This window comes from Drosophila navojoa, chromosome 5 (genome assembly GCF_054131105.1).
Source record: "Drosophila navojoa isolate 15081-1374.11 chromosome 5, UAZ_NAV_1.0, whole genome shotgun sequence".
Classification (NCBI taxonomy): Eukaryota; Metazoa; Arthropoda; class Insecta; order Diptera; family Drosophilidae; genus Drosophila; species Drosophila navojoa.
The window spans coordinates 19957076-19979158 of NC_142893.1; the positions used below are offsets into that span (position 1 = coordinate 19957076).

Below are 22083 nucleotides of genomic sequence, written 5' to 3' on the forward strand. Positions count from 1 at the left end.
TTTATTTTATAAGCCTTACCAATTTTGAATATCACAGAAATAATTTACTCGCTCAATAAGGTGGTTGTATTTTTTTTTTTTAATTGTTACGCTACCCAACACTGTTTTTTAAGCATCTGCCGGTGATTTGAGGCAGCCGTGTACACAATATACACACATTTTGCAAATAATTATATTGTGAAATAAGCGAAAAAACGCAACCAAAACGCCGAGATGAGTGGCGGAACAATGTTGTACGGCGGCGATGAGATTGGTGCACTAGTTTTCGATCCTGGGCACCATTCGCTACGCGTTGGATACGCTCAAGAGGATTCGCCCAAAGCTGAAATCCCTTCTGTGGTTGGCATTGGCACAAGCGCTCCCGACACGAATCTAGATCCCGAGACGAAAACAGACAACAACGCTACGCCAAATAGTGAGTACAATCAATATATTGCATTCATATTTACATTATTTACATTTCCCTCATATCTCGTACCCCTTCCATCGTTCACAATAGACGCCGACGCGCGAAAGTTCTATGTGGACACAAACTACGTAAATGTTCCTCGGTCGCATATGGAGGTGCAAACATATATGAAGGATGGCATGATAGACAACTGGGAGCTGTTTGAGAAGGTCATCGACTATGCGTATGCAAATGTCATACAATCGGAGCCAGAGTATCATCCGGTGCTCTTCTCAGAGGCGTCATGGAATGTGCGAAATAACCGCGAAAAGCTAACCGAGCTCATGTTTGAGAAATACAACGTGCCAGCCTTCTTTCTGGTGAAGAATGCAGTGCTGGCCGCATTCTCCAGCGGACGTGCCACAGCTCTTGTAGTCGACAGCGGCGCTACACATACGTCGGCTGTGCCCGTGCACGAGGGCTATGTGCTTTCGCAGGCAGTGGTCAAATCGCCGCTTGGTGGCGACTTTCTTTCCAGGCAGTGCAGGCAGCATTTGGAGAAACTAAACATTGACTTGTCACCTGTGTATAAAATAGCATCGAAGGATGTTGTCAAAGAGCGCGACAATGCACGCTTTACACTGCGAAAATTGCCCGAGAATCTCACACAATCGTGGCAGAATTATATGGTGCAGCTAATGATGCAGGATTTTCAAATGAATGTGCTGCAGGTGCTGGAGAATCCGTTTGACGAGCGCGTCGCCTCCCAGATACCCATGGTTCATTACGAATTCCCCAACGGCTACCACCAGGACTTTGGCTCTGAGCGCTTCAAAATTGCCGAAAGCCTCTTCGACAATGCAATGCTAGGAGCAGGACAACTCGCTTCCACCAGTGTTGGCATGTGTGATGCAGACGTGCGCCTATCGCTGTTCGGCTCCGTTGTGGTGACAGGTAAATGATAGGTGCTGCCAAACAGCCCAATCGAAATACTAATTAAATTTAATGTTTTTCTATGCAGGTGGCAATACACTGCTGCAAGGTTTTCCCGAACGGCTAAATAGAGATTTGCAATTGCGTGCGCCGTCAAATACGCGTCTTAAAATGATTTCAGCGAACGGCAGTGTGGAGCGAAGGTTTGGCGCCTGGATTGGTGGCTCCATACTGGCCAGCATTGGCACCTTCCAGCAGATGTGGATATCATCGCAGGAGTACGAGGAGGCTGGCAAGAGCCAAGTGGAGCGCAAATGCCCATAAATCCAGCTCGGTGCCAAGCAAACGAATTCCAATTATAATTGTAAAGTTAGTAAGCAGATGATCATTTTGTATGTAAACTAGTGCGCACCCACAACCATGGGCTGCTTTGTCTACTGGCCTATTTAGGTCCCATCAACAAGTCTATAAATGTATTTCTTTATAATTTTATTTCACGAATTGTGGTTTGTCCCTTACCTCGAATAAATGGCATGCCACTTTATAGAGATATGTTTAAAATATATGATGCTTGGCAATTTATTGAGATTCTACTGTATTTGGTTACGCAGTTTACTAGTTCGATAAGATACCGTTCGTTTATTAGTGTTCAGACAACGCATTCAAGATATACTAAAAATCATCACTTGTCACAGATTAATATTAGTCACTAAATATATTCGTTGTGCGGAAATGTTGCAAGTTTAGGATTGAGCGTTCGGTGACGGAGTTCTGTTATAATTCTCTGGTTTTATGGTGAATTCTCTTCGTCGCTTGCCAGGCTCCAATTCATAAGCAATGGATATTGAGAGAACTCTTGGCTCGTGTTTCCTTGAATACTTTGAGAAAATAGGCTGGACAAGTGGCTTTCGGCGCCGAATGGTATCTTTGGTTATTTGGGTGCATAACAGCAAAAAGCGTCACATGGCACCGGACATAGTGTTGTTGCAGACGCATTGCTATAAATGGAATTGAGTTGAATAGAACAGACCATGAAATTGTGCAACTGTATGTACATACCTTGGCATTTAAAATATCCTCGGACCAGTCTTCCTTAGCAATACGGCCAACAGCATTCACTAGAATCTTCTTCACCTTGGCCACATTTTCGGCAAATGTCTTGAGCACATCCTGCACGTTAACGCCTTCGCAGCCCATGCGCCAGCAATCATAGTCGGTCGCAATGGCCACTGAGCCATATAACAGGCCTGCCTCCTTGGCCAGCACAACTTCCGGGCAAGTTGTCATATTGATCAGATCTCCGCCCCACTGTCGGAACATGTTGCTCTCTGAGCGGGAGGAGAAGCGAGGACCCTCTATTGTGACTATAGTAGCCTTATCATGTGCAGCATATCCCAGTTCCTTGGCCGCATCTAGTAGAACCTTACGCGTGCGCTCACAGAAGGCTGGATACATGGGCAAATGACAGACGCCAGCCATGCCCTCATGCTGGCCATCATAAAAAGTCTGCGCCCGCTTGGTGGTGCGATCAATGAAGTCATGTGGCACCACCAAATTACCTGGCTGAATGGACTCTCTTAGGGATCCACAAGCAGTCGACACAATCAGATGTGTACAGCCCACCTGACGTAAAGCCCAGATGTTGGCACGATAGTTAACATTGGATGGCATAATATCATGCTTGCGTCCATGGCGAGCCAGAAGGACGCACTGTACCCCTCCGATTTCGCCTTCGATCAGAGCATCAGATGGATCACCGTATGGTGTCTCCACTATCTTCTCTTTGCGTTGTTCTAAAATGTCTGGATCATCCAGACCAGAGCCACCAATGATACCAATCTGTAAGTGAAAATTGTAATTAATAAAACACATGGGTATGTATATATGTATGTATGTATAAGTTGTCAGCTCAATGTATTAATGTATGTATACAGATAAATAAATGACCTCACCTTGACTGGAATCGGATCTAGATTGGTGTCTTTACATTTGATGTGTATCATTGTGATAGACGGATTAAAATGCTGTAGACCGGATTAAAAATGTGCTGAGGAACTAGTCGCTGTCTCCGCGCTGATAGCGATGTTGCTGATAAGATGTCAAAAGTGTAGCGCAGCTGAAAATGTAGGGCATACTAATTAACAAGGTGTGGGAGTTAAGCTATCGAAGGCGACGGCTTCATGTGAATATGTAAATTGTATCAGTACTAAAATAAATATAATTGTAATAAAAATGCGATAATATTGTTAAGATAATACTTTTAATAAATCATTTTTTGCTAATAAATTACGCATGGCAATATTTTATGGCTACGGTAATTATTTGAATTGTAGGGTGCAGCTCAACTCGTCGCAACTCAATCTCTCAAGCCTTTCCTGACAGCTTACACGAGAGAATCTTGTTTTTCAACACTGTTTTATGACATCTTTCGGTCACACTTCATTGACAAATGAAAACAGCTGTGTTCATGTAAGCACATGTGCGCCTGTACCGGTATTAAAAATATAATCAACGATGGGATTCGAAGTGGATTTGCCTGGTAACGATATAGATGATATAGAGGATTTGATATCGGCCGAAGATATAAAACCCCGTGAACGCTATGAAAACAAAAAGAGTGTAACCGTGCGTGCCAAGAAACGAGCACAAATTAAACCCACATTGTGCGATGGCGAAGCCGAAGCGACGCCACAGCCAGAGAAAACTATTTACGAAAGTGTTATTCCCGGCACCCAAAAGGTGTATGTGAAGACCTGGGGCTGTGCACACAACAACTCGGATTCGGAGTATATGGCCGGTCAGCTGGCGGCGTATGGCTATAATTTGAGCAGCAAAGACGAAGCAGATCTATGGTTGCTGAACAGCTGCACCGTCAAGAATCCCTCCGAGGACACTTTTCGCAATGAAATCGAGTCGGGTGTACGCAATGGCAAGCATGTCGTTGTTGCTGGTTGCGTACCACAAGGCGCCCCAAAGTCAGATTATTTACGCGGACTATCCGTAATTGGCGTTCAGCAAATCGACCGGGTTGTCGAGGTGGTCGAAGAAACACTTAAGGGACACAGTGTGCGCCTTCTACAGAACAAGAAGGTTCACGGTCTTCGAGTGGCCGGCGCGCCGTTGTCGTTGCCAAAGGTGCGAAAGAACCCGCTAATCGAAATCATATCCATCAATAGTGGATGCCTCAATCAGTGTACCTATTGCAAAACAAAGCACGCACGTGGAGATTTGGCTAGCTATCCGCCGGCTGAAATAGTTGAACGTGCGCGCCAATCCTTTGACGAGGGCTGTTGTGAAATCTGGCTAACTTCTGAGGACACTGGTGCCTACGGCCGTGATATCGGCAGCTCGTTACCGGAGCTGCTATGGCAGCTTGTCGAGGTTATACCTGAGCACTGTATGCTACGCGTTGGTATGACGAATCCGCCCTACATTCTGGAACACCTCGAGGAGGTGGCAAAGGTGTTACAGCATCCACGCGTTTACGCCTTTCTTCACGTTCCAGTGCAAGTAAGCGTATTTCAACATAAACCATACAAAATCTTTATTAAAACTTCTCCTTTATAGAGCGGCAGTGATTCGGTGCTAGGTGAGATGAAGCGCGAGTATTGCCGCAAAGACTTTGAGCATGTGGTGGATTTCCTACGGTCTCGAGTGCCAGGTCTAACGATTGCCACTGACATTATATGTGGCTTTCCCACAGAGACAGAGGAGGACTTTGAGGAGACAATGTCGTTGTGCAAAAAATATCAATTTCCCAGTCTATTTATTAATCAGTTCTTTCCCCGACCGGGCACGCCAGCAGCCAAAATGGAGCGCATACCAGCTAATCTGGTAAAAAAGCGTACTAAGCGGCTAACCGATCTGTTCTATAGCTACCAGCCGTATGCGGGTCGCGAGGGCCATGTGTACACAGTGCTGGTAACGGAAATATCACATGATAAGCTTCACTACGTGGGCCACAACAAGAGCTACGAGCAAGTGCTGCTCCCGATGCGGGACAACCTGCTGGGCACTCGAGTGCGTGTGCGAATCATAGGCACAAGCAAGTTCAGCATGATGGCCGAGATACTGGACGAGGAGAGCGACTGGACACGTTGCGACAGTAGCAAACCAGCGCAAGTTGCGACCAGTAGCAGCCAAAGCAGTCGAGGCCAGCACTATATAGGCGTCGCTTTGATCATAGGTGCCATTGCATATGCGTTACAATTGCTTTACCGTTTGTTGGTTCAATGAAATAAAATAACAAGACAAGGATTCATGAATTGATAATTTAAGTAACGATTTGCTTAAACCTAATTGTGTATATTACTTAAGAAACTTTTGTTGGCCGTTAGTACTCGTCCGAGGGCTCGGTGCCAAAGTAGCGATCGCCAAAGTTGCCAATGCCAGGTATAACATAGAACTTGCTATTGATCTCGGGGTCCAAAGCGGAAGTAACTATTTTCACCTGCTCAACAATGAATTATTAGTATAGTAAAAAAATATATATTTATTAGTGTAGGAAAATTACCTTGGGGAAGGCATAGGCGATCGAATGCACACCAATTTCGGCCATCAGCAGTGAGGCAAGAATAATATTTTCCTCGGGAACATCATGATCGAGTAGCACTCTGATGGCCATCATGGCGGCAGCGCCAGTCGCCACGGTAGCATCCATCAGTATCACTTTAAAGTCTTTTATATCTTTGGGCAGACGCAGATAGTAGAGCTCCGGCTCGCCCGTTTTCAGATTTGTCTGAATAAGAATCTTGCCAATGCGTATGTCCTTGCATACATCACAAACGGCCTGCTCCATTGTCTCACCAGCTCTCAGTATGGATACACCGCATATCTTACGGGACTCCATGCGTTTGCCCTCGTATAGCACACCTTGCGGTGTCTCCACACAGGTTGACTTAAATGGAAACAAACTTAATGCATATTCAATGACCAGCCGTATGAGCCGCTTCGAATAGAAAATGAACTCATCCCGCGACGTATTCTTGCACCGTATGAATGTGTGCAGACCTTTTATTTGTGGCGTTGGATGCAATAAATGCAATGAATCTGGCATTGGCTGGTCCTTATACGAATTGGCCAATGTCTCACGTAGCTTGAAGCCGCGCTGCAAGACAAATTCGATGCATTTCAATTAGTTGGTCAATCTCGGTGAGGCGCTTCTCTTACCAGTTGGAGCTGCGTGTGTACATGTTGCACTATGAGAGCTATTGCCACTGTGTTCTCGCCCCCACGTGGCACAATAATGTCCGCATGGGCCATTGTGGGCGCTATGTAATTTGCATACGAAGGCTTCACCATATTCAGATATTGTTTTAGCACGCCCTTCAAATCTCGTCCACGCTGCGAGATATCACTGAAAGTGTTTATCGAATTATTATCTGATCAGATTGCAATGACAAATCGTTTCGCTTACCGCTTAAGTCTTCTTGCCAGACGGATGTCCGGGTCTGTGTCTACAAAGATCTTCATGTCGAGCAGTTTCAGCACTTCGGGACTATGAAAGGTAAGTATACCCTCGAATATTATGACATTGGCGCCATACATGGTTTTCTAAAAGTATAACAAATTATTATTATTCAATATTGATAATACATAATAATGTCTGACCAATTTATCTTTTATATTTCCCCAAAATTTCTAATAATATTGAGATATTGCACTTCGATTGCTGGTATATGTATATAACATAAAAGTTAAGTACTCTTGTAATCTGAGCGATAGTTATAATTGATATCCGTACTTGTGCTATAGATTTTATATCATAGAATGATATTTAATATTATTTTGTAGCTGTTCTATATTACGTATTTCTTAGTTATCCTATCAATGGAATTTGCTTTACTCTTCGAAGTGAAAAATCCAATTGATTGACGTTGAAAGCTCTCAAGTTCTGTTTCACAGATTTCTATAATTCATATTAATTTGTTAAATAGTTCAAAATGGAATATTTAGAATTAATATATGTTACTTAATCCAATTATATTTAAAGTAGTACTAATTAAGCTTCTTACGTATTGTTTACATAGGCAAATTCGTAGTAGTATTGTTATACCAGTTAATATTAAAAGCTGTAATCAAATTACCGTCTGACTCTCTCGGCCATGCGTTACAAAATTGTAAACTGGAACTTCCACCTTTCTGCCCTCCTTCAGTTTGGTGAGAACATCGATAAGCAGATCAATGTCAAATGCATCTGGATGATCAAAGTTATATTCATTAATGAGCGCCAGCTCATGTTGCTTCTCATTTAGGATCTACAGATGAGGTAAGGGAGCTTTAACATGATCTTCACTTTCTTCTGCCACATTCATCCATTTTATATACCTTGTAGAAGCAATCCATGGACAATAAGGTCACCCAAGGCACATCGAGGCTTTCTATGATTTTTTCTGCCACGGTCGTTTTGCCGGATGCACTGCCTCCGCAAATGCCTGGAAATATATACAAAAACAAATTAATAATATATCGTTTATAGCTAACGATTAGGACTTACTCACCTATGACAAAGGGTTCGACCTGTTGGCCGGCACAATTGTACCATGGTGGACGTCCGGCCGTATAAATGGTGCGATTATTCGACCGTATTATGCCCTCGCATGGATTGGCAGTGGTTGTCTGATTGCCAATCGACGTGGTTCGCTGCCGACGTCCCGAACGTCGCATCGGCGACTCAAAGGCCGACTTTGCTGGCACAGTTGTTGGCGAGGCTGGGCAGCAGTTGAGTTCGCTGCCCATTGAAGTGGCATCAATAAAGATTGGCTCGGTAGCATCTGAGCGATCATCGCTGTAAAAGTATATCAAATTTTAGTAATATGCATTTTTAATCGAATGAATGGAATAATGATTAACCATCACACACATCTGCAACACGTTTCAAGTGCCAATGAAAACATTGTTTAGATTAGATTCAATTGGCACGCGACAAACACGACTCACGATTTTTAACAATAATTGTCCAAACACGTTTATCAACTAATAAAATATAATAAAAATATGAACCCGAAAGTACTAATGAGCATTTGATGTATTTTTTATAGAATCTAAACATTATTTTCGCTGAGATAAGACCCATGTGTTAACTGACCTCTGAAACTTTATTTAAGTTAAGCCTTTTTTTTTTTAATATGTTAAGAAACTAAAAGATTATAAATGCATTCATTTTAAAATAATTACATTTATGTACGTTGATAAGATTTCCACTTCTATAATGTAGATGAGAAATGCCCCCAGGAACTTATGCTGCATTCATTCAGCTACATGTACTAACTTGCTTTGACTCATAGAATATATTCTTGATTAATAAAGAATATATTCTATAGTATTAGATTCATTATGCATTACACATTATATGACAAATGTTTAGTTGGGCGGCTAAGAGTATTAAAAACAATGCGCAAAATTTAGATATGTTAATCTATGATAAGCAATGACTAAATAGCTCTATCTGCCTATCTTTGTTCCGCACTCCCTTTGCGTCATATGTATATGTATGTTAAACATGTCGTTAGGGTATAAAATGGCTTGATATTTAAATAATTTGCATAATGTAAATATTTTGTTCACAGTTCTTGATATACTCGATGATAAACGGAAATCAAATGTATTATCAGTTTTCGTTAGCATGTTTGCCTTGTCTTGTTTATTTATTTATTATCCAATTTTTAGAGTCTAGACAGTTCGCAATAATAGAGAGACGTGCAGACATCACAGAAATTCATTTCAGACACACATTGCAGGCATTCCCGATACCAAAGTAATAGAAATCTTGCGAGCCCCGAACAGAATCGACAAAAATACGCGCATGCATGTTTACAATAGTCTATATGTATATGTACATACATATGCATATGTATATTTACGAATACATAAAAGATATATGTACATATAAACCGATATGCGTCTCAATAAAACTGACAGTTTATGTAAATGATAATAAAGTTAATAATCAAAAGAAACAACAATGATGGAAGTAACAAAAAAAACATCGTGATTGCATATATATATGTGATATATGTATGTATGTAAGTGTGTCAGATAAGGCTATATGAACAATCGGAATATTTAACATCCAATTCAAAAGATAACATTTATTCCTGTTATATGGGCATTATTTCGATTCCTAAAAGGTGAGCCAGTTCAACCAGCCCAGGTAAATAAGTTTCAATATATGTCGATATAATACAGCCTACCCTTGTCACCCCAAATTAACCAACCATTTCCAGTCTGGAAGTATGCAAATTGAATGGACAAAAAAACGTATTCTCAGACGAGCCTCAAATAACCCTTGCACAAAATGTTCGCATATACATACATACATAAATACATACATATGTATGTACTTTCCAGACAGTCAACTGCATTATACATATACACATACATATGTATATATGTGTGCAGTAATTACGTCTTGTATAAGTACCGTACATTGCACTCATTGTGGGTGCCGCAAATATTTCACAGTATTTATTCCTTAGACTTATTCGCTATTTTCAGGCAATTGCTGCTGCGCCGTTGCTGCTTCTGCTGCTGCTGCTATAGCAATTCTCCTAGTTATTTATAGTTGAACTACGCATGAACATACTTACATACATACATACATACATACATATATATACATATGTATGTATGCCTGTAATATATGTATGTAAGTAATATATACATACATACATATGTATATGGTGTGTAAGCATCGATGAGACTTGATACAATGCGTTAAAAAAAATATGGCAAAGGATTCCCTTCACGTGCTGCGACCAACAGGTTGGTAGGTTCCAAGGACACGACAGACACAGGTAGAGGCAGAGCGAGTGAGAGAGAAAGAGGCAGTAAGAGAAAATTCCTTGCCTACACATGTATGTACATACATACATATGTACATAATTAGAGCGAAAAGAAGATGGCACATTGTTAGGGAGCATGCATAGCGGCAGACGTGGCTTGATCGCAGCCATATTGAAACGAAACCAACAACAACAGAAGTAGCAGCTAAAGCAGCATTGACTGGCGTCGTGTTTTTTTTCTCTCTGTGATGCCAACCCGACAGCGGCTAATAAATGGTTGATTCAGCAACTCGATAAACGATATTGAAAAGAACGTTAATTAAAGACAGAAACAGATACTGGGAGTAATAACAAAACAATTAGAGCTTGTGTGTAAGCACACATACATATGCACATAAGCAAACAAGTGCATGGATATGTGAGTGTGAACTTGTGTATGTGTGGTGAAAATAAAAATCCAATACGAATAATACAATGATATGGACAGCCAAACACGTACACATACACACACACGCATATTCATACATACAGATATGAGTATGTTAATTAAATGTGAATAAAAATGCATATGATTTACATGTGACTATGACCGTTGCTTTTGACTGCAGCCTTAACCTTCTTCGACGGGGTGTGCAGTTGTAGATGTAGCTGTGATTGTGACTGTTGTTGTGGTTGCTGCTGCTGTAGAGTTTCTGTGGCTGGTATTGATATTGCTGTTGGCGTTGGTGTTAGTAAGCCGGCTGCTGCAAATACTGATGAAGGTGTTGCAGATTTTCCTTTTGCGTTCGCATCTTTATTGATATTATTACTGCTACTTTTGCTGCATAAAAACGTGATGCTGCTCATTTTACCCAATGAGCTGAAACCAATTCAACGACGCGTACTCGTTCAGTATATCGAAATAAAGCAGCAAAATGGGTCAATCACTTGCGCACACACAAGCACATGCACAGTCACAGACACGTCCACAAGCACGACGCACTCCCACACTCACACACACGAATGTTTTCACAAAGTGCACAACGATTTCGCATGTGGGTTGCGATTTATTTACTGGCGGCGCTACAGCAGTAGCGTGCTTTCGAACTGAATTGTTGTTGTTGTTATTATTATTACAGCTGCTTGATATTATTTTAAGTGTTAGATTAGCTTTTGTATATTTGCAGTGTATTGGCTACCGGCACCGGTCAAAATACAAGCAACACGCTGCAGACGCGTTGGAGAATGACTAAACGTGTGTGAAGAAATCGCAATCGGCCGTTGTCTATTTCAGCGACTGTCTATTCGCAGAGCTAAGGTTAGAAGCAACTAACGACGTCGACGACGACGACGACACCAGAACAACGACAGCGACGACGACGACGAAGGTAGAGCCGAAAGGTAGAGCAGCCACTTTTCGTTGCTGCTGCTGCTGCTTCACTGCGTTATAACTGTGCTTGTGTTTCTTGTTTGTATGAAACGTTTTTTTAATTTCGATGCTACAGCAGGCGGACGTCGAATTTCAGTAGCGAATGAAAATGAATGTGATCATATATACATACATACATATGTGAGTATGTATACATATATGCGTATGTATATTTACATGACACGATATATCATACGGTTATGTATAATAATAATAATTATTCAAACATACATGCGTGTTGGTGTGTACCTGCATACATACATACATTCACAGGTATGCGATTTGACAAATTTTAATTGCGTGCTCAAGTGTTAGGGATTTTTGGTGATGAATGACTTTTGGGTGAATTTCACGTATCACAAATATCACCACATATTTTTGTTACCTGTCAGAACTTGCGGAACTCGTTGGATGGTAAAATTTGATTTGTTTTGTCTGTGTCACAGACATATTCCCCTAATGTTATGTGCTGCTGCAATTGCAATGTGCTCAAAACGTGAGGAACCACGCGGTGATTGCTTTGTCGTCTCTCTTTCTCACTCTCTCTTTCGCTCTCACCCCATGAACTCGTTAACATGTAGTAAACCTCGCCAATGTGCGCAGTTGCGTTGTTATTGTTTTAATGCTAGTTGAATCTAATTTAACAATAAGCTGTATGTAATGTACAAAAATTTAATAAGATATTTTATTCATAACATTTGGACATCAGAGCAGATTAAAATTTATTGTATAGGTATTTTCAGTATTTTTTGTTGCTGTTGAGCAGCTGTTTTTGGTGGTGAACATGCAAATCGAGCAACGGTTACTTAACACTGATTATTTAAATCAGCTGTTTATTGTGATGGCTAGACAAATAGAGGCTGTGGCTGCTGCCGATATATTTTTGATATCTGGCGATGTTTTACAGCACTACAATATTGCTGTACAGGAGATAAGGGGGCTAGTATTTAAATTTATATTGCAAAATGTTGCAGCTATATAGTTAGTAGATGGAATTGAATAAAATACATAGTGATAAACTCCTAACTGTGATTATGTTCCTCCATTTAAGTTATTCCATGACAAACTGTGACTTCAGCATCTCGTGATAAGTAGCAGTTGCTTACAATACGCACATCTCTATTGCAGCCCAGCGGACGCAACAATATCAGATAACTTCGTGAATAGCCAGCCCTGGCACTGGACAAAAACTCTTTTTTATTTTAATCAATTGTTTATGTTGTGTTGAAATTATGATGGAGTAGCTGTGCGAAATCGGCTAGTGCTTCTTTCAATTAGTATGGCCTATATAAATATAGCAGAATGGACGCCCGACCAAGTTACAGACTGGATCCGAGGTAAATCTATAGCTCACTTAACAGGTCAAGGAAAAGTGCAGCAGCAGCAACAGCAGCAGCACTAACAACAACAACAGAAGCAAGAGCAGCAACAGCCACATTCCTTTCACAAGAAAATCTTAATTGAAATAATTTTATTAATGGATTTGCTTCTGTTACTTGTTGCACAGGTCTCGACGAGTCCATGGAAGCCTATTTATACGAATTTTCAAAACACGAAATCGGAGGTCGAGCACTGCTCAATATACGGCCATATGAATTGGAAAATTTGGGCATGAAGGCTATTGGTCGACAGGAAATCGTCCTTGAAGCCGTTGAGAATCTGCGTAACTTTGTAAGTTTTTCCACAGTGTTTAGTCTATTCCAGCGGCAATTAGAGGATATATCATTGGAATATTTTATATATACATATGTATATATATATATATATATATATATATATATATATATATATACATAGGAGTGTAAAATATTATGATGCAGAATCTGAAGAAAAAATTGTCGCTGGACTTGTGATTTATTTTCATTTTTTGAATTACTAAATGATTTTTCTCCTATTCAGCATTATCACTTGAAGAATGATAATCTACAGTTTATGGCACTGCACGTGGGTACTGCGGCCCGCAATTTGCATCGTGAACTCGCCAAGAATCATGCGGATAGCACAAATATCGACACGCGCACACTGCATGATATTACGCGCACGATTGCGACGCTGAAGCCGCTGATTGGGAATTTGGAGCGATCGCCGTTTCGCAATCAGGACATGTATCGGGAGTATTGTGGCAATGTGTTGCGCTGTGGCCTGGAGTTGGCCACGATAGCGCACAGAGATCGCTTTGCGGAGCGACCAGTTGCTCAGATCAAAGCGACCGCAGAGCGTTTAGAGCGTCTGGCTAACTTCATAATCCAGGATATTTCGGATCCGATGGTGCTGCAGCCGGCGTCGCTCAATCTTGTGACACTGAAGAAACGCGAATCGGATCTGGGCTTTAACATCGAGTCGAGCTACAATGGCATACATCGCGTCACAGACATCAAATACAATTCACCCGCCCACAACTCGGGCAAGATTGAGGATGGCGACGAAATTGTCCAAATCAACTACCAGACAGTCGTCGGCTGGCAGCACAAGACTGTGCTGCATCATCTGTGCGAAGCGCTGCCCGATGTGGTGCTCACTGTGAAGAAACGGCCAAAGCACACCAAGATGTATGGTCAGATTTACATGCAGCCGTACCGGCTGCCCAGCAAGAAACGCAACATGGCCAGCCGATGGGCCGACAATTTGCCCAGTCCGAGTCCACGTGCCGCATTCTTAACCCTTGAGTCAGCGCACAAAACGCCGCGAAGTGATGACGGCCAGGGCGTCAAGGTGAAGGAACTTGTGAAGGAGCAGGTGCAGGCGCATGCTGCTTCCGACTCGGATTCCAGCTGTAGTGATATACCCACACCCACGGATCCAAAGTCTGCCAGCCGCGAGATGCGTTTGTACTATCCCAAGCCGCGGGCGCTGCTGCAGCGACGCAACACAATTTGTGGTGATGAATTCCTTAGCCTGAAGCATCCACATTTGGTGATTCCCTCATGGCATGAACGCAAGCCAGGTAGCGGCGGCGGTGGCGGTGGTGCTATCTGTGATCCTGGCTCGCCCAGCATTCGAGACAAGTCCATATCCTTTGGCTATGGCCTCGAGATAGCGCCTCGGCCCACCACCTGCATAGGTCTGGCAGCCAGCGAGAGCGCCGACACGGACAAGCGGCTGTTCAACGAGGCGCGGAAATTGAAGCAGCTGACGGAGGCGGGCCTGGCGTCCCAGCAGCAGCTGCAAATGCTGGACCGCTACAAGCCCGGTGTCAGCAAAGTGGTGCGCTTCGATGCCAACATGAAGGTGGAGGATTATGTGGTTAAGAACGAGAAGTTTACGTGCAATGTGGAAAACACAATACTGGAAACCTTTGAGCCAATACCCTTCGCCGACGAGGGGGACGAGGATGCGTTAGAGACGCTGCGTAGCTGTGCCAACGAATCCAGCGCCGAGCTAATCCAAGCCATGGAATTGGCCACGCGCGAAACGCCGCCGCTGGCGGAGGCCATCAACACGCCGCTAATCCAACAGCAGCAGCAGCAGCAGAATCGACGTGGCCGCCTGGACAAAAGCCACAGTACGCCGGCCTATGACAATTCGGGCGAGGAAGAGTCCGATACGCCGCCGCCGGCTATTGAGCCACGCAAAGAGTTTTTGCTAGTGACGCCGCCAGCGCCGCCGCCACGGCCGCGCAAGCCACACGAACTCACACCCGTTGTGCCACCACCGCCGCCAAAGCCGGCGAGCATGCAGCAAGCAAGCACTGCAACTGCAAGCACTGCAATCATGGCAACCACCGCAACCACTGCAGCGGCTGCAGCAATGGCAGCAGCCACAACGGCTGCCACAATAGCAACCACAATAACCACTGCTAAGGAGCAGGAGGCCAGTGAGCTGTTGACGCCGAGCAAGACGCGCACCTTGACGCTGAAGAAGAAGCACAGCCTGATGGCCAAACGGCGCAACACGAACCTCAAGCTCCTGGGCACTGGCGACATCCAGGGTCATCTGTACAGGCGTACGAAAAACTTGCGCGGGGTCACCTACTGGGCGCGCATCTACTTTGTCATGCTGGATACCATTCTGTATGGGTTTCGCAGCAAGCAGAGCTCCAGCGCCAGCTTGGTGATTTTCCTGCCCGGCTTCACAGTGTCGCTGGCCAAGGAGGTGCACTCGAAGCCGCACGCCTTCAAGGTGTACCACACGGCCAAGAGCTTTTACTTTGCCGCCGAATCGCAGGACGCGCTCAATCAGTGGGTGGAGTTTCTGCGGCTCGCCTCGCTCAAGCTGCCAGCGGTCAGCAACGAGACGTGCAGCAGCAAGGATCTGTACTCGGAGAATGAGAGCTCTGGGGAGGAGGAGAGCGATGCGCTCATAAGCACAAATCTATGCACACCGTCGCCGCAGGCGTCTAAGGATGTGGTCGCCACACTGGCAGCCAGCGGCAGTGCCACGCCCACCAGCAGCCTGAGCAGCAACAACAGCATGAAGCACGATCGCGGCTACTTCGACTCGCTGCGCAAATTCACAATGGGCACGTTCAAGAGCAACGCGGCCAAGAATAACTCGAGTGATATACCCGTGCCGACGGCGAACTTTCAAACGTTTCGCAAGGTGCCCGGCGGCAGTTGTGGCATTCAGATAGGCGCCAATACTCCCGGCTATCATGATCCGGCACAGCCGCCCACGCCCACAGCCAAGCCGGAGCTGCCGCCGACAGCATCGTTGCCGCGCAAACTGTCGCGCAGCTCCAGTCGCAGCTCGGTAGTGAGCGCTGCTTCGGCTAGCCTGGGTCCGCCCAATTCACCAGCGCCCACGGTCAACTCGCTGCAGCAGCAGCAGAGCTACGACGAGAGCAACAGCCCCAGTCCTAGCCAGAGCCAGAGCCAGAGTCCCAGCCAGAGTCAGAGTCCGAGCAGCAAGTCGAGCCTGAAGAAGGTGCCCTACCATTATCTGCACGCCTCGAATCCGAATTTGGAGGTCTTCGAGTACCATCACTCGCATACGAAAACGTTCATGACGAAGAAGGTGGGCGGAGACGGCACCTTGGATCCGCACCATCAGACGAACAACATACAGGGCTATATGACGCTGAAGGATCTGATGCTGCGTAAGCAGCTCGAGGAATCGCAGGAAATGTACAATAATCGCGTGCATCTCGGCGTCGAGAAGCACAACCGGCACTTGCGCACCGACTCCAATGCGAGCCAGCAAACGGCAGCGGGAGCAACTGCTCCGCCAGCAACGGCTGCGAAGCCAGTGGTCAATGGGAGTGGCGAGAAGCCGGCAAAGATACAAAGCTTGAGTTTGCCCAAGACGCCGGACTATGAGTTTAGCTTTAAGCCGGAAGACGAGAGTATTAAGCGCACGCGCACGAAGGAGGGCCAGAAGCTGCGTGACTTTGGCTACGAGCTCATCTTTGGCGATGAGCCGGCGACGAGCAGCAGCAGCAGCAACAATAACAACAACAGCAGCAGCAGCGCCAGTGTCTCCAGGCAGACCAGCTGCAATGAGCACGAGAGACAGCTGATGCTGCAGCAACAGCAAGAGAAACATCAGCAACAGCAGCAGCCACAAAGGTCCAAGTATTTTCTACGCTCGCAGCAGCTGTCCAGCTTTCTGCACATGAGCAGCAAGAAGCAGCACCAGCACGATCACGGCGACGTGGGCTCCCAGTCGAGCAACGCCAGTAGCAGCAAGAAGAGCAAAAGCAAGTCCAGCAGCAGCAGCATCAGCAGTGACAGACGCTTTCCGTTCACGCACATGACGATGACGCTGCCGCTAAACAAAAAGTCCAAGTCGAATCATGCGATCGATGGCGGCAACATCAGCGGCGCGGGCAACGCCAGCAGCAGCAGCAGCAACATCAAGAAAAGCCAAACGTACAATCAGGATCTGCGGGACAAGGTGGTGGGCACTAAATACGATGCGCATCGCAAGAACTCGGCGCCCATACCCATCTTCTCCAAGCTGGCCATATCATCCTCATCCGGCGCCAGTGCGACGCCAACACGACCCTCGAAGGAGAATCGATTTCTTGGCTCACCGCTGCTGCATCGGACGCTGTTCAGCCACCACCAGCAACAGCAACAGCAACATCAACAGCTGCAGCAGCAGCAGCAGCTGAATCAGCAGACGCCCAGCAGCGCCGACTTGGATGCGGATGGTGATCAAGAGATATTCTCTCAGGTCATATTCCCAACGCAAAGTAGTCAGCGTAGTTATCGTTTTACGGCTGCATCCAATACGAATTTGTGTGCATCCGAATCCTTGTTGCCGCCGTTGCCACCAGCTCCGCCGCCACCAATATCAGCAGCAACAGCAGCGGCTACTGCGCCAGCAGCTGCTACTGCTACGGCTGGTGGTGGTGCCACAACAATAAGGGAAGATGTTGCAATGGATCAGCCAGCAACGCCAAAAGTATCGAATGCCAATTCAGTCGATTCAAAGGCCGCCACACCGGACTATCCAAATATGGAGTGTCCGCCCGTCTTTGAGCCGGAAATCTACTCGCTCAGCGAGCCCAACACGAGCCTCTCTCGGCTTATGCTGCGCAACAACAGCAGCAGCAATACAAACACCAACAACAACACCAACACCAACTGCAACAGCAACAGCAACAACACAAACACCAATAGCCCCAGTGGTGGGGAACATCAAACTTAGGTGTGATGTAAACAATTGTGAATGCTCTATATATTTATGTATGTATATGCATAAATGCGTACATATATATACATACATAGATATATGCATACTCGTATTGATAAGTATATACAATTTTGTTCATTTTTGGTATTTGTCGACTTATCCTTCATATCCTTTTGTACTCACATGCCCCCATTAGCCTGATATATATATATATATTTAGATTTATGCATACGAGCCTTGATTTGCATTATGAAATTGTGTTTTTCATTTATAAACAAAAGTATTTAATTGATTACACACACAAAAATCAAAGTCTGTGCATCGTAGAAAAACGCTAGAAAAGAATATTAATGAAAATTCTATATGATTTGCCTTTACAATGCGATTAACCAAGTTAATCGAAGCTGTTTGATTTGCTCAACAGTTCATGTCTAGCATATATATATATATACATATTTATACATAAATGCATTGTAGGGGGGCCTTTGGGGCCGCCCAAACGGGTTCCCTCAAATACTTTAGTTAGCATACACAAAGTAAATCAATACGTATAAATAAAGTCAACTGTATATAAAAAGATAAATCCTGATTTGTGTTTCACTAATATAACACTAATGCGGAAGTGAATCGATTTAGAATCCCTTTATTCACAAATAGTCTGATAACCAAAATGTTGCAGTGTGTATAAAATAATGCAGTTGCAAATGCAATTAGGCCAGATTTTCAATAAGCCGCTTCACTTCATCCTCGGCCATCATAGTGAAATCTGTTTTTGTTGTTGTCATGGTCATTAGCTCGACATTGGTCTCGTTAAGCTTCTCCTCCATGACCTGTTTCAGGGTGTTTAAGCACAGGGTGATGGCATCGTTCAGTGTCATCTCTGGCGTGTATTTGTCCTGCAGATTCTGTTGGGCGCCCTCGCTGCCGGAGCCAATCGCCTTGGCGCTGTAGCGTATGTATGTACCGGAGGGATCCATGTGCCAGAGCTGGGGCTCGCCGTTCTCGATGCCAGCGAAGAGTATGGCCACACCAAATGGACGACTCATTGCGGAGGCTCCATCACCGTCGCCACTGTCACCGAACTGTATGGCCAATGTGGACACTGCCTGGGCGCACGATTCCACAGTCATCGCTTCATTGTACACGAACCAATGATTCTGGCATTCGACGCGTGCTCGTTCGATCAAGGTGCGCGCATCGGCCATTAGTCCAGATGTGGCGCAGCCAATGTGGTCATCAACCTTAACAATCTTTTCCACGGTCTTCGGCACCATCATTGGCGAAGTGATGCGCTTCTCAACGGCCAATACAACGCCTGCACAATGCTTGCGAATAGTAAATTTGACGTTATTAATACAAATTCTCACAATACTTACTGTCTTTTGTGCAAATGCCAATGGCAGTGGAGCCCAATTTGATAGCCTCAATGGCATACTCGACTTGAAAGAGGCGGCCCTCGGGAGAGAAGGTGTTTACACCACGATCGTACTCAGAGCGTGTTAGAAACATGACTATAGTTTTATCTGCAATTCAGATAATAAATTATCATTGATAATCGACATATAATTGAATGAATAAATGTGGCTTACTTTTTAAACTGCCTCTGAAACGACAAACAAATCAATTTCCAAATGCCGGAGTCACTTTGATGCCGAAATGACTTGCGTATAAAATGACAGCGCGAGTAGTGCTGCTAATGCCAACAGTGAACAGTGCTGCATAACAGAATCAGTTGGCACATTGCAAACGGTCACACTGTAGTTTGCCTTGGCGCCGGAATTTAAAATGCCTCATTATTCATGCAAATAAAACTTGTTGCGTATGTATGCACGTCACTTTAATTGATCATATTTATATTTAATTGATCGTAAAAGACTTGGCAAATATTGCAGTTTAAGTGTGTATGTAATTATATAATAAGTAGTAACTTCAGTTTCGCATTAAAAAAAGTGAAAAAAGTTTTGATTGATTTCCCTTTCATATCCAGTTTTCTGTTGATCCGGTGCATTAAATTGAAATTAAAGCGAAAAACTGTTGCACGCATACAGGTAAATAAACTGATTTACTAGTTGATGTTCATATTTAAATGTGAGTTTCAATAAATATGCTCAACATAATTTAAAAACATCGTAAATATGTAAATTTTGACCAGTTCAGTTTCATTTCTGACAATTTCAAGGACTTGTGACAAAGATGTTGGCAACAATCTTTTTACGATCGCCTAAGACTGATTTAGTGATGCCTCTTGAAGGCATTAAATAAACTGAAGTAAAGAGCTAGACAATCTCTTTGTTAAATGAACTAATTAACTATTACTTATTTCGTTTGTTGCCAAATAAGAAATTCAATTACTAGGTCAAGGTGCGGTAACGTGTGGCAACTGGCGTCGAGCAACGGGCAGCCGGCCCTTTTATTACACACTTCAGCTTTTCATAAGCATCATACAAAAATAGACTTTTCCAAAGGGAGAGGCACTCACAATCAACACGAAGGTCATTGACCATAGTAATTTTGTTGCATATGCATACAAGAAATATATCTGCTCATTATATCTAAAATCTTGTTAGCTGTATAGCTGTAAATATGCGACGAGAATTGTTGTAACACAAATAGTTAACTCTAATTCATAATTAGAAACGCAATAATGGGCAATTAGTGCGCGAAATGTAGCGCTCGAGTGCATGTTGAAATAGAATAGGCATGTAAATGTTTATGTGTGTGTCGTCCCCCCTCTCCCGTTGTTCCACCTCTCCCATCGTTCCGCATGTCCCCTCTCTCGCTCTCTCTCTCTCCTACTCTCCTCGTAGACTGTCTTCCGCGTCCATAGCGAGTTTCGAAAATAAAAAAATGTTTTATGTTTTATTGTTGTTTAATACATTGCTAATGTTACTCAGCGAATGTCTGTCTCTCAGTGTGTGCGTCTGTATGTGTATGTGCCTGTACATATGTATGTTTAATTTTGGGCTTTGTTTTAGTTTAAAGCGCACATTAAGCAGCCGCAGCAGGCCAAAATAGCAAAATAGACAGGGGTACCTGGGTATCTATTCAATTTAATGACTCTTATTGCACAAACAAAACCCAACACACACACACATCTGCATATATGCATGCATACATATGTATGTATGTATGATCATGTGTGTGTACAGTCACGCTGTTAGCTCCTACAGGCTGCAATCACGAATCGTGCCACATCGAGTCAAGTCTCCAAATTGTTGTTGGCTCTGTTGGCATGTTTGGACCCAATCAAGGCTGAAAATAAAAAAATGGTTTTTGAACCGAACCACATTGAACCCGGAAACCAGAAACAGCAGCTAAAAGTAAATCTGAAAGGACTTAAATGTTAGATAGAAATAGATATTTTATTTTTATATTATTCAAAATTTAAAATTTAAAATATTTATTCTATTCTTTGAAATTTTAAATAGATATAATATTATTAATGAGTGAAACAAATAAATAATTATTTAAAATATATATTAAAGCATAAAGAAAATTAATACACCTGTAATACCTTAATAAATGCTTGGAATTTAACTAAGAGCGTTAATTAATAAGTCTGCATTGAATATTCATGAAATTTTATCTAGCAAACTTGCAAAGTTTGCAAATGACATTTTGGTTTAAGTATGTAATATGTGTATATATTAAAAACCTGTAATTATAATTAGTCAAAGTAAAATGTTTTCTTTAACTGTTGAATGTGAATAAACAGCAATTCCGTTTTTTAATGTATATAATAAAAATAACAAGTTGACGAAATGAATGGTAATGTGTTAAGGGCCTAACATAAAAACTCCCCGATCAATAGGAGTCTCTTTTGGACAGATTTACGACTCAATGCCAATAAAAGAGCTCTAAGTGTGACAAAGAGCGAGCAGACAACATAAAAGGGGATAAGGCGTAAACAAATTATGATGTATGGGCTATCAAATGTCGTCTGCATTTGGTTTAACCTTCTTCATTGTTGGCCCCTTTGCCACTTACCACACACA

At 43.5% G+C, this 22083-nt stretch overlaps 6 protein-coding genes across 7 annotated transcripts; 3 read left to right on the plus strand and 3 right to left on the minus strand.

Moving 5' to 3' along the window:
* Nucleotides 1-90: 90 nt before the first annotated feature.
* Nucleotides 91-1865, plus strand: Bap55 (Brahma associated protein 55kD). The gene is made up of 3 exons (XM_018105862.3): nucleotides 91-415; nucleotides 500-1342; nucleotides 1410-1865. The coding sequence occupies exons 1-3, from the start codon at nucleotides 214-216 to the stop codon at nucleotides 1643-1645; spliced, it is 1281 nt and encodes a 426-aa protein (XP_017961351.1). The 5' UTR covers nucleotides 91-213; the 3' UTR covers nucleotides 1646-1865.
* A 75-nt stretch (nucleotides 1866-1940) lies between these two features.
* On the minus strand, nucleotides 1941-3464 carry Mtap (Methylthioadenosine phosphorylase). The gene is made up of 3 exons (XM_018105863.3): nucleotides 3274-3464; nucleotides 2381-3160; nucleotides 1941-2319 (listed from the first exon to the last, which is right to left on the minus strand). The coding sequence occupies exons 1-3, from the start codon at nucleotides 3322-3324 to the stop codon at nucleotides 2281-2283; spliced, it is 870 nt and encodes a 289-aa protein (XP_017961352.1). The 5' UTR covers nucleotides 3325-3464; the 3' UTR covers nucleotides 1941-2280.
* A 265-nt stretch (nucleotides 3465-3729) lies between these two features.
* Nucleotides 3730-5576, plus strand: LOC108653512 (threonylcarbamoyladenosine tRNA methylthiotransferase). The gene is made up of 2 exons (XM_018104058.3): nucleotides 3730-4831; nucleotides 4889-5576. Exons 1-2 carry the CDS (start codon nucleotides 3836-3838, stop codon nucleotides 5555-5557), a joined length of 1665 nt encoding a protein of 554 aa, XP_017959547.1. The 5' UTR covers nucleotides 3730-3835; the 3' UTR covers nucleotides 5558-5576.
* Nucleotides 5577-5578: 2 nt separating this feature from the next.
* l(2)k01209 (uridine-cytidine kinase-like lethal (2) k01209) lies at nucleotides 5579-12104 on the minus strand. Of its 2 annotated transcripts, XM_089261723.1 has the most exons (9): nucleotides 11898-12067; nucleotides 10682-10924; nucleotides 7822-8108; nucleotides 7649-7755; nucleotides 7408-7578; nucleotides 6738-6874; nucleotides 6491-6677; nucleotides 5835-6428; nucleotides 5579-5771 (listed from the first exon to the last, which is right to left on the minus strand). In XM_089261723.1, the coding sequence occupies exons 1-9, from the start codon at nucleotides 11960-11962 to the stop codon at nucleotides 5655-5657; spliced, it is 1908 nt and encodes a 635-aa protein (XP_089117849.1). In that variant the 5' UTR covers nucleotides 11963-12067; the 3' UTR covers nucleotides 5579-5654. The 2 variants fall into 2 exon arrangements, with proteins under 2 accessions (XP_089117849.1, XP_017959546.1); XM_018104057.3 differs by lacking the exon at nucleotides 10682-10924 and having other exon boundaries at nucleotides 11898-12104.
* A 472-nt stretch (nucleotides 12105-12576) lies between these two features.
* cnk (connector enhancer of ksr) lies at nucleotides 12577-18671 on the plus strand. The gene is made up of 3 exons (XM_018104047.3): nucleotides 12577-12849; nucleotides 13020-13183; nucleotides 13412-18671. Exons 1-3 carry the CDS (start codon nucleotides 12792-12794, stop codon nucleotides 18101-18103), a joined length of 4914 nt encoding a protein of 1637 aa, XP_017959536.1. The 5' UTR covers nucleotides 12577-12791; the 3' UTR covers nucleotides 18104-18671.
* A 44-nt stretch (nucleotides 18672-18715) lies between these two features.
* On the minus strand, nucleotides 18716-19781 carry Prosalpha5 (proteasome alpha5 subunit). Its single transcript, XM_089261724.1, has 3 exons — nucleotides 19678-19781; nucleotides 19465-19611; nucleotides 18716-19403 (listed from the first exon to the last, which is right to left on the minus strand). Exons 2-3 carry the CDS (start codon nucleotides 19595-19597, stop codon nucleotides 18799-18801), a joined length of 738 nt encoding a protein of 245 aa, XP_089117850.1. The 5' UTR covers nucleotides 19598-19611; nucleotides 19678-19781; the 3' UTR covers nucleotides 18716-18798.
* Nucleotides 19782-22083: the final 2302 nt, after the last annotated feature.

What these genes read in the sequence shown, in the direction of transcription:
- Mtap (XM_018105863.3), bottom strand. Translation starts at nt 3,324, where the DNA reads ATGATACACATCAAATGTAAAGACACCAATCTAGATCCGATTCCAGTC. An exon ending in TAGATCCGATTCCAGTCAAG is followed by an intron (nt 3,161 to 3,273) that starts GTGAGGTCATTT and finishes TTTCACTTACAG; the next exon opens with ATTGGTATCATTGGTGGCTC. An exon ending in AGGATATTTTAAATGCCAAG is followed by an intron (nt 2,320 to 2,380) that starts GTATGTACATAC and finishes TTCCATTTATAG; the next exon opens with CAATGCGTCTGCAACAACAC.
- Bap55 (XM_018105862.3), top strand. Translation starts at nt 214, where the DNA reads ATGAGTGGCGGAACAATGTTGTACGGCGGCGATGAGATTGGTGCACTA. An exon ending in CAACAACGCTACGCCAAATA is followed by an intron (nt 416 to 499) that starts GTGAGTACAATC and finishes CGTTCACAATAG; the next exon opens with ACGCCGACGCGCGAAAGTTC. An exon ending in CGGCTCCGTTGTGGTGACAG is followed by an intron (nt 1,343 to 1,409) that starts GTAAATGATAGG and finishes TTTTCTATGCAG; the next exon opens with GTGGCAATACACTGCTGCAA.
- cnk (XM_018104047.3), top strand. Translation starts at nt 12,792, where the DNA reads ATGGCCTATATAAATATAGCAGAATGGACGCCCGACCAAGTTACAGAC. An exon ending in AGTTACAGACTGGATCCGAG is followed by an intron (nt 12,850 to 13,019) that starts GTAAATCTATAG and finishes CTTGTTGCACAG; the next exon opens with GTCTCGACGAGTCCATGGAA. An exon ending in TTGAGAATCTGCGTAACTTT is followed by an intron (nt 13,184 to 13,411) that starts GTAAGTTTTTCC and finishes TCTCCTATTCAG; the next exon opens with CATTATCACTTGAAGAATGA.
- LOC108653512 (XM_018104058.3), top strand. Translation starts at nt 3,836, where the DNA reads ATGGGATTCGAAGTGGATTTGCCTGGTAACGATATAGATGATATAGAG. An exon ending in TTCTTCACGTTCCAGTGCAA is followed by an intron (nt 4,832 to 4,888) that starts GTAAGCGTATTT and finishes TCTCCTTTATAG; the next exon opens with AGCGGCAGTGATTCGGTGCT.
- Prosalpha5 (XM_089261724.1), bottom strand. Translation starts at nt 19,597, where the DNA reads ATGTTTCTAACACGCTCTGAGTACGATCGTGGTGTAAACACCTTCTCT. An exon ending in TGGCATTTGCACAAAAGACA is followed by an intron (nt 19,404 to 19,464) that starts GTAAGTATTGTG and finishes AGCATTGTGCAG; the next exon opens with GCGTTGTATTGGCCGTTGAG.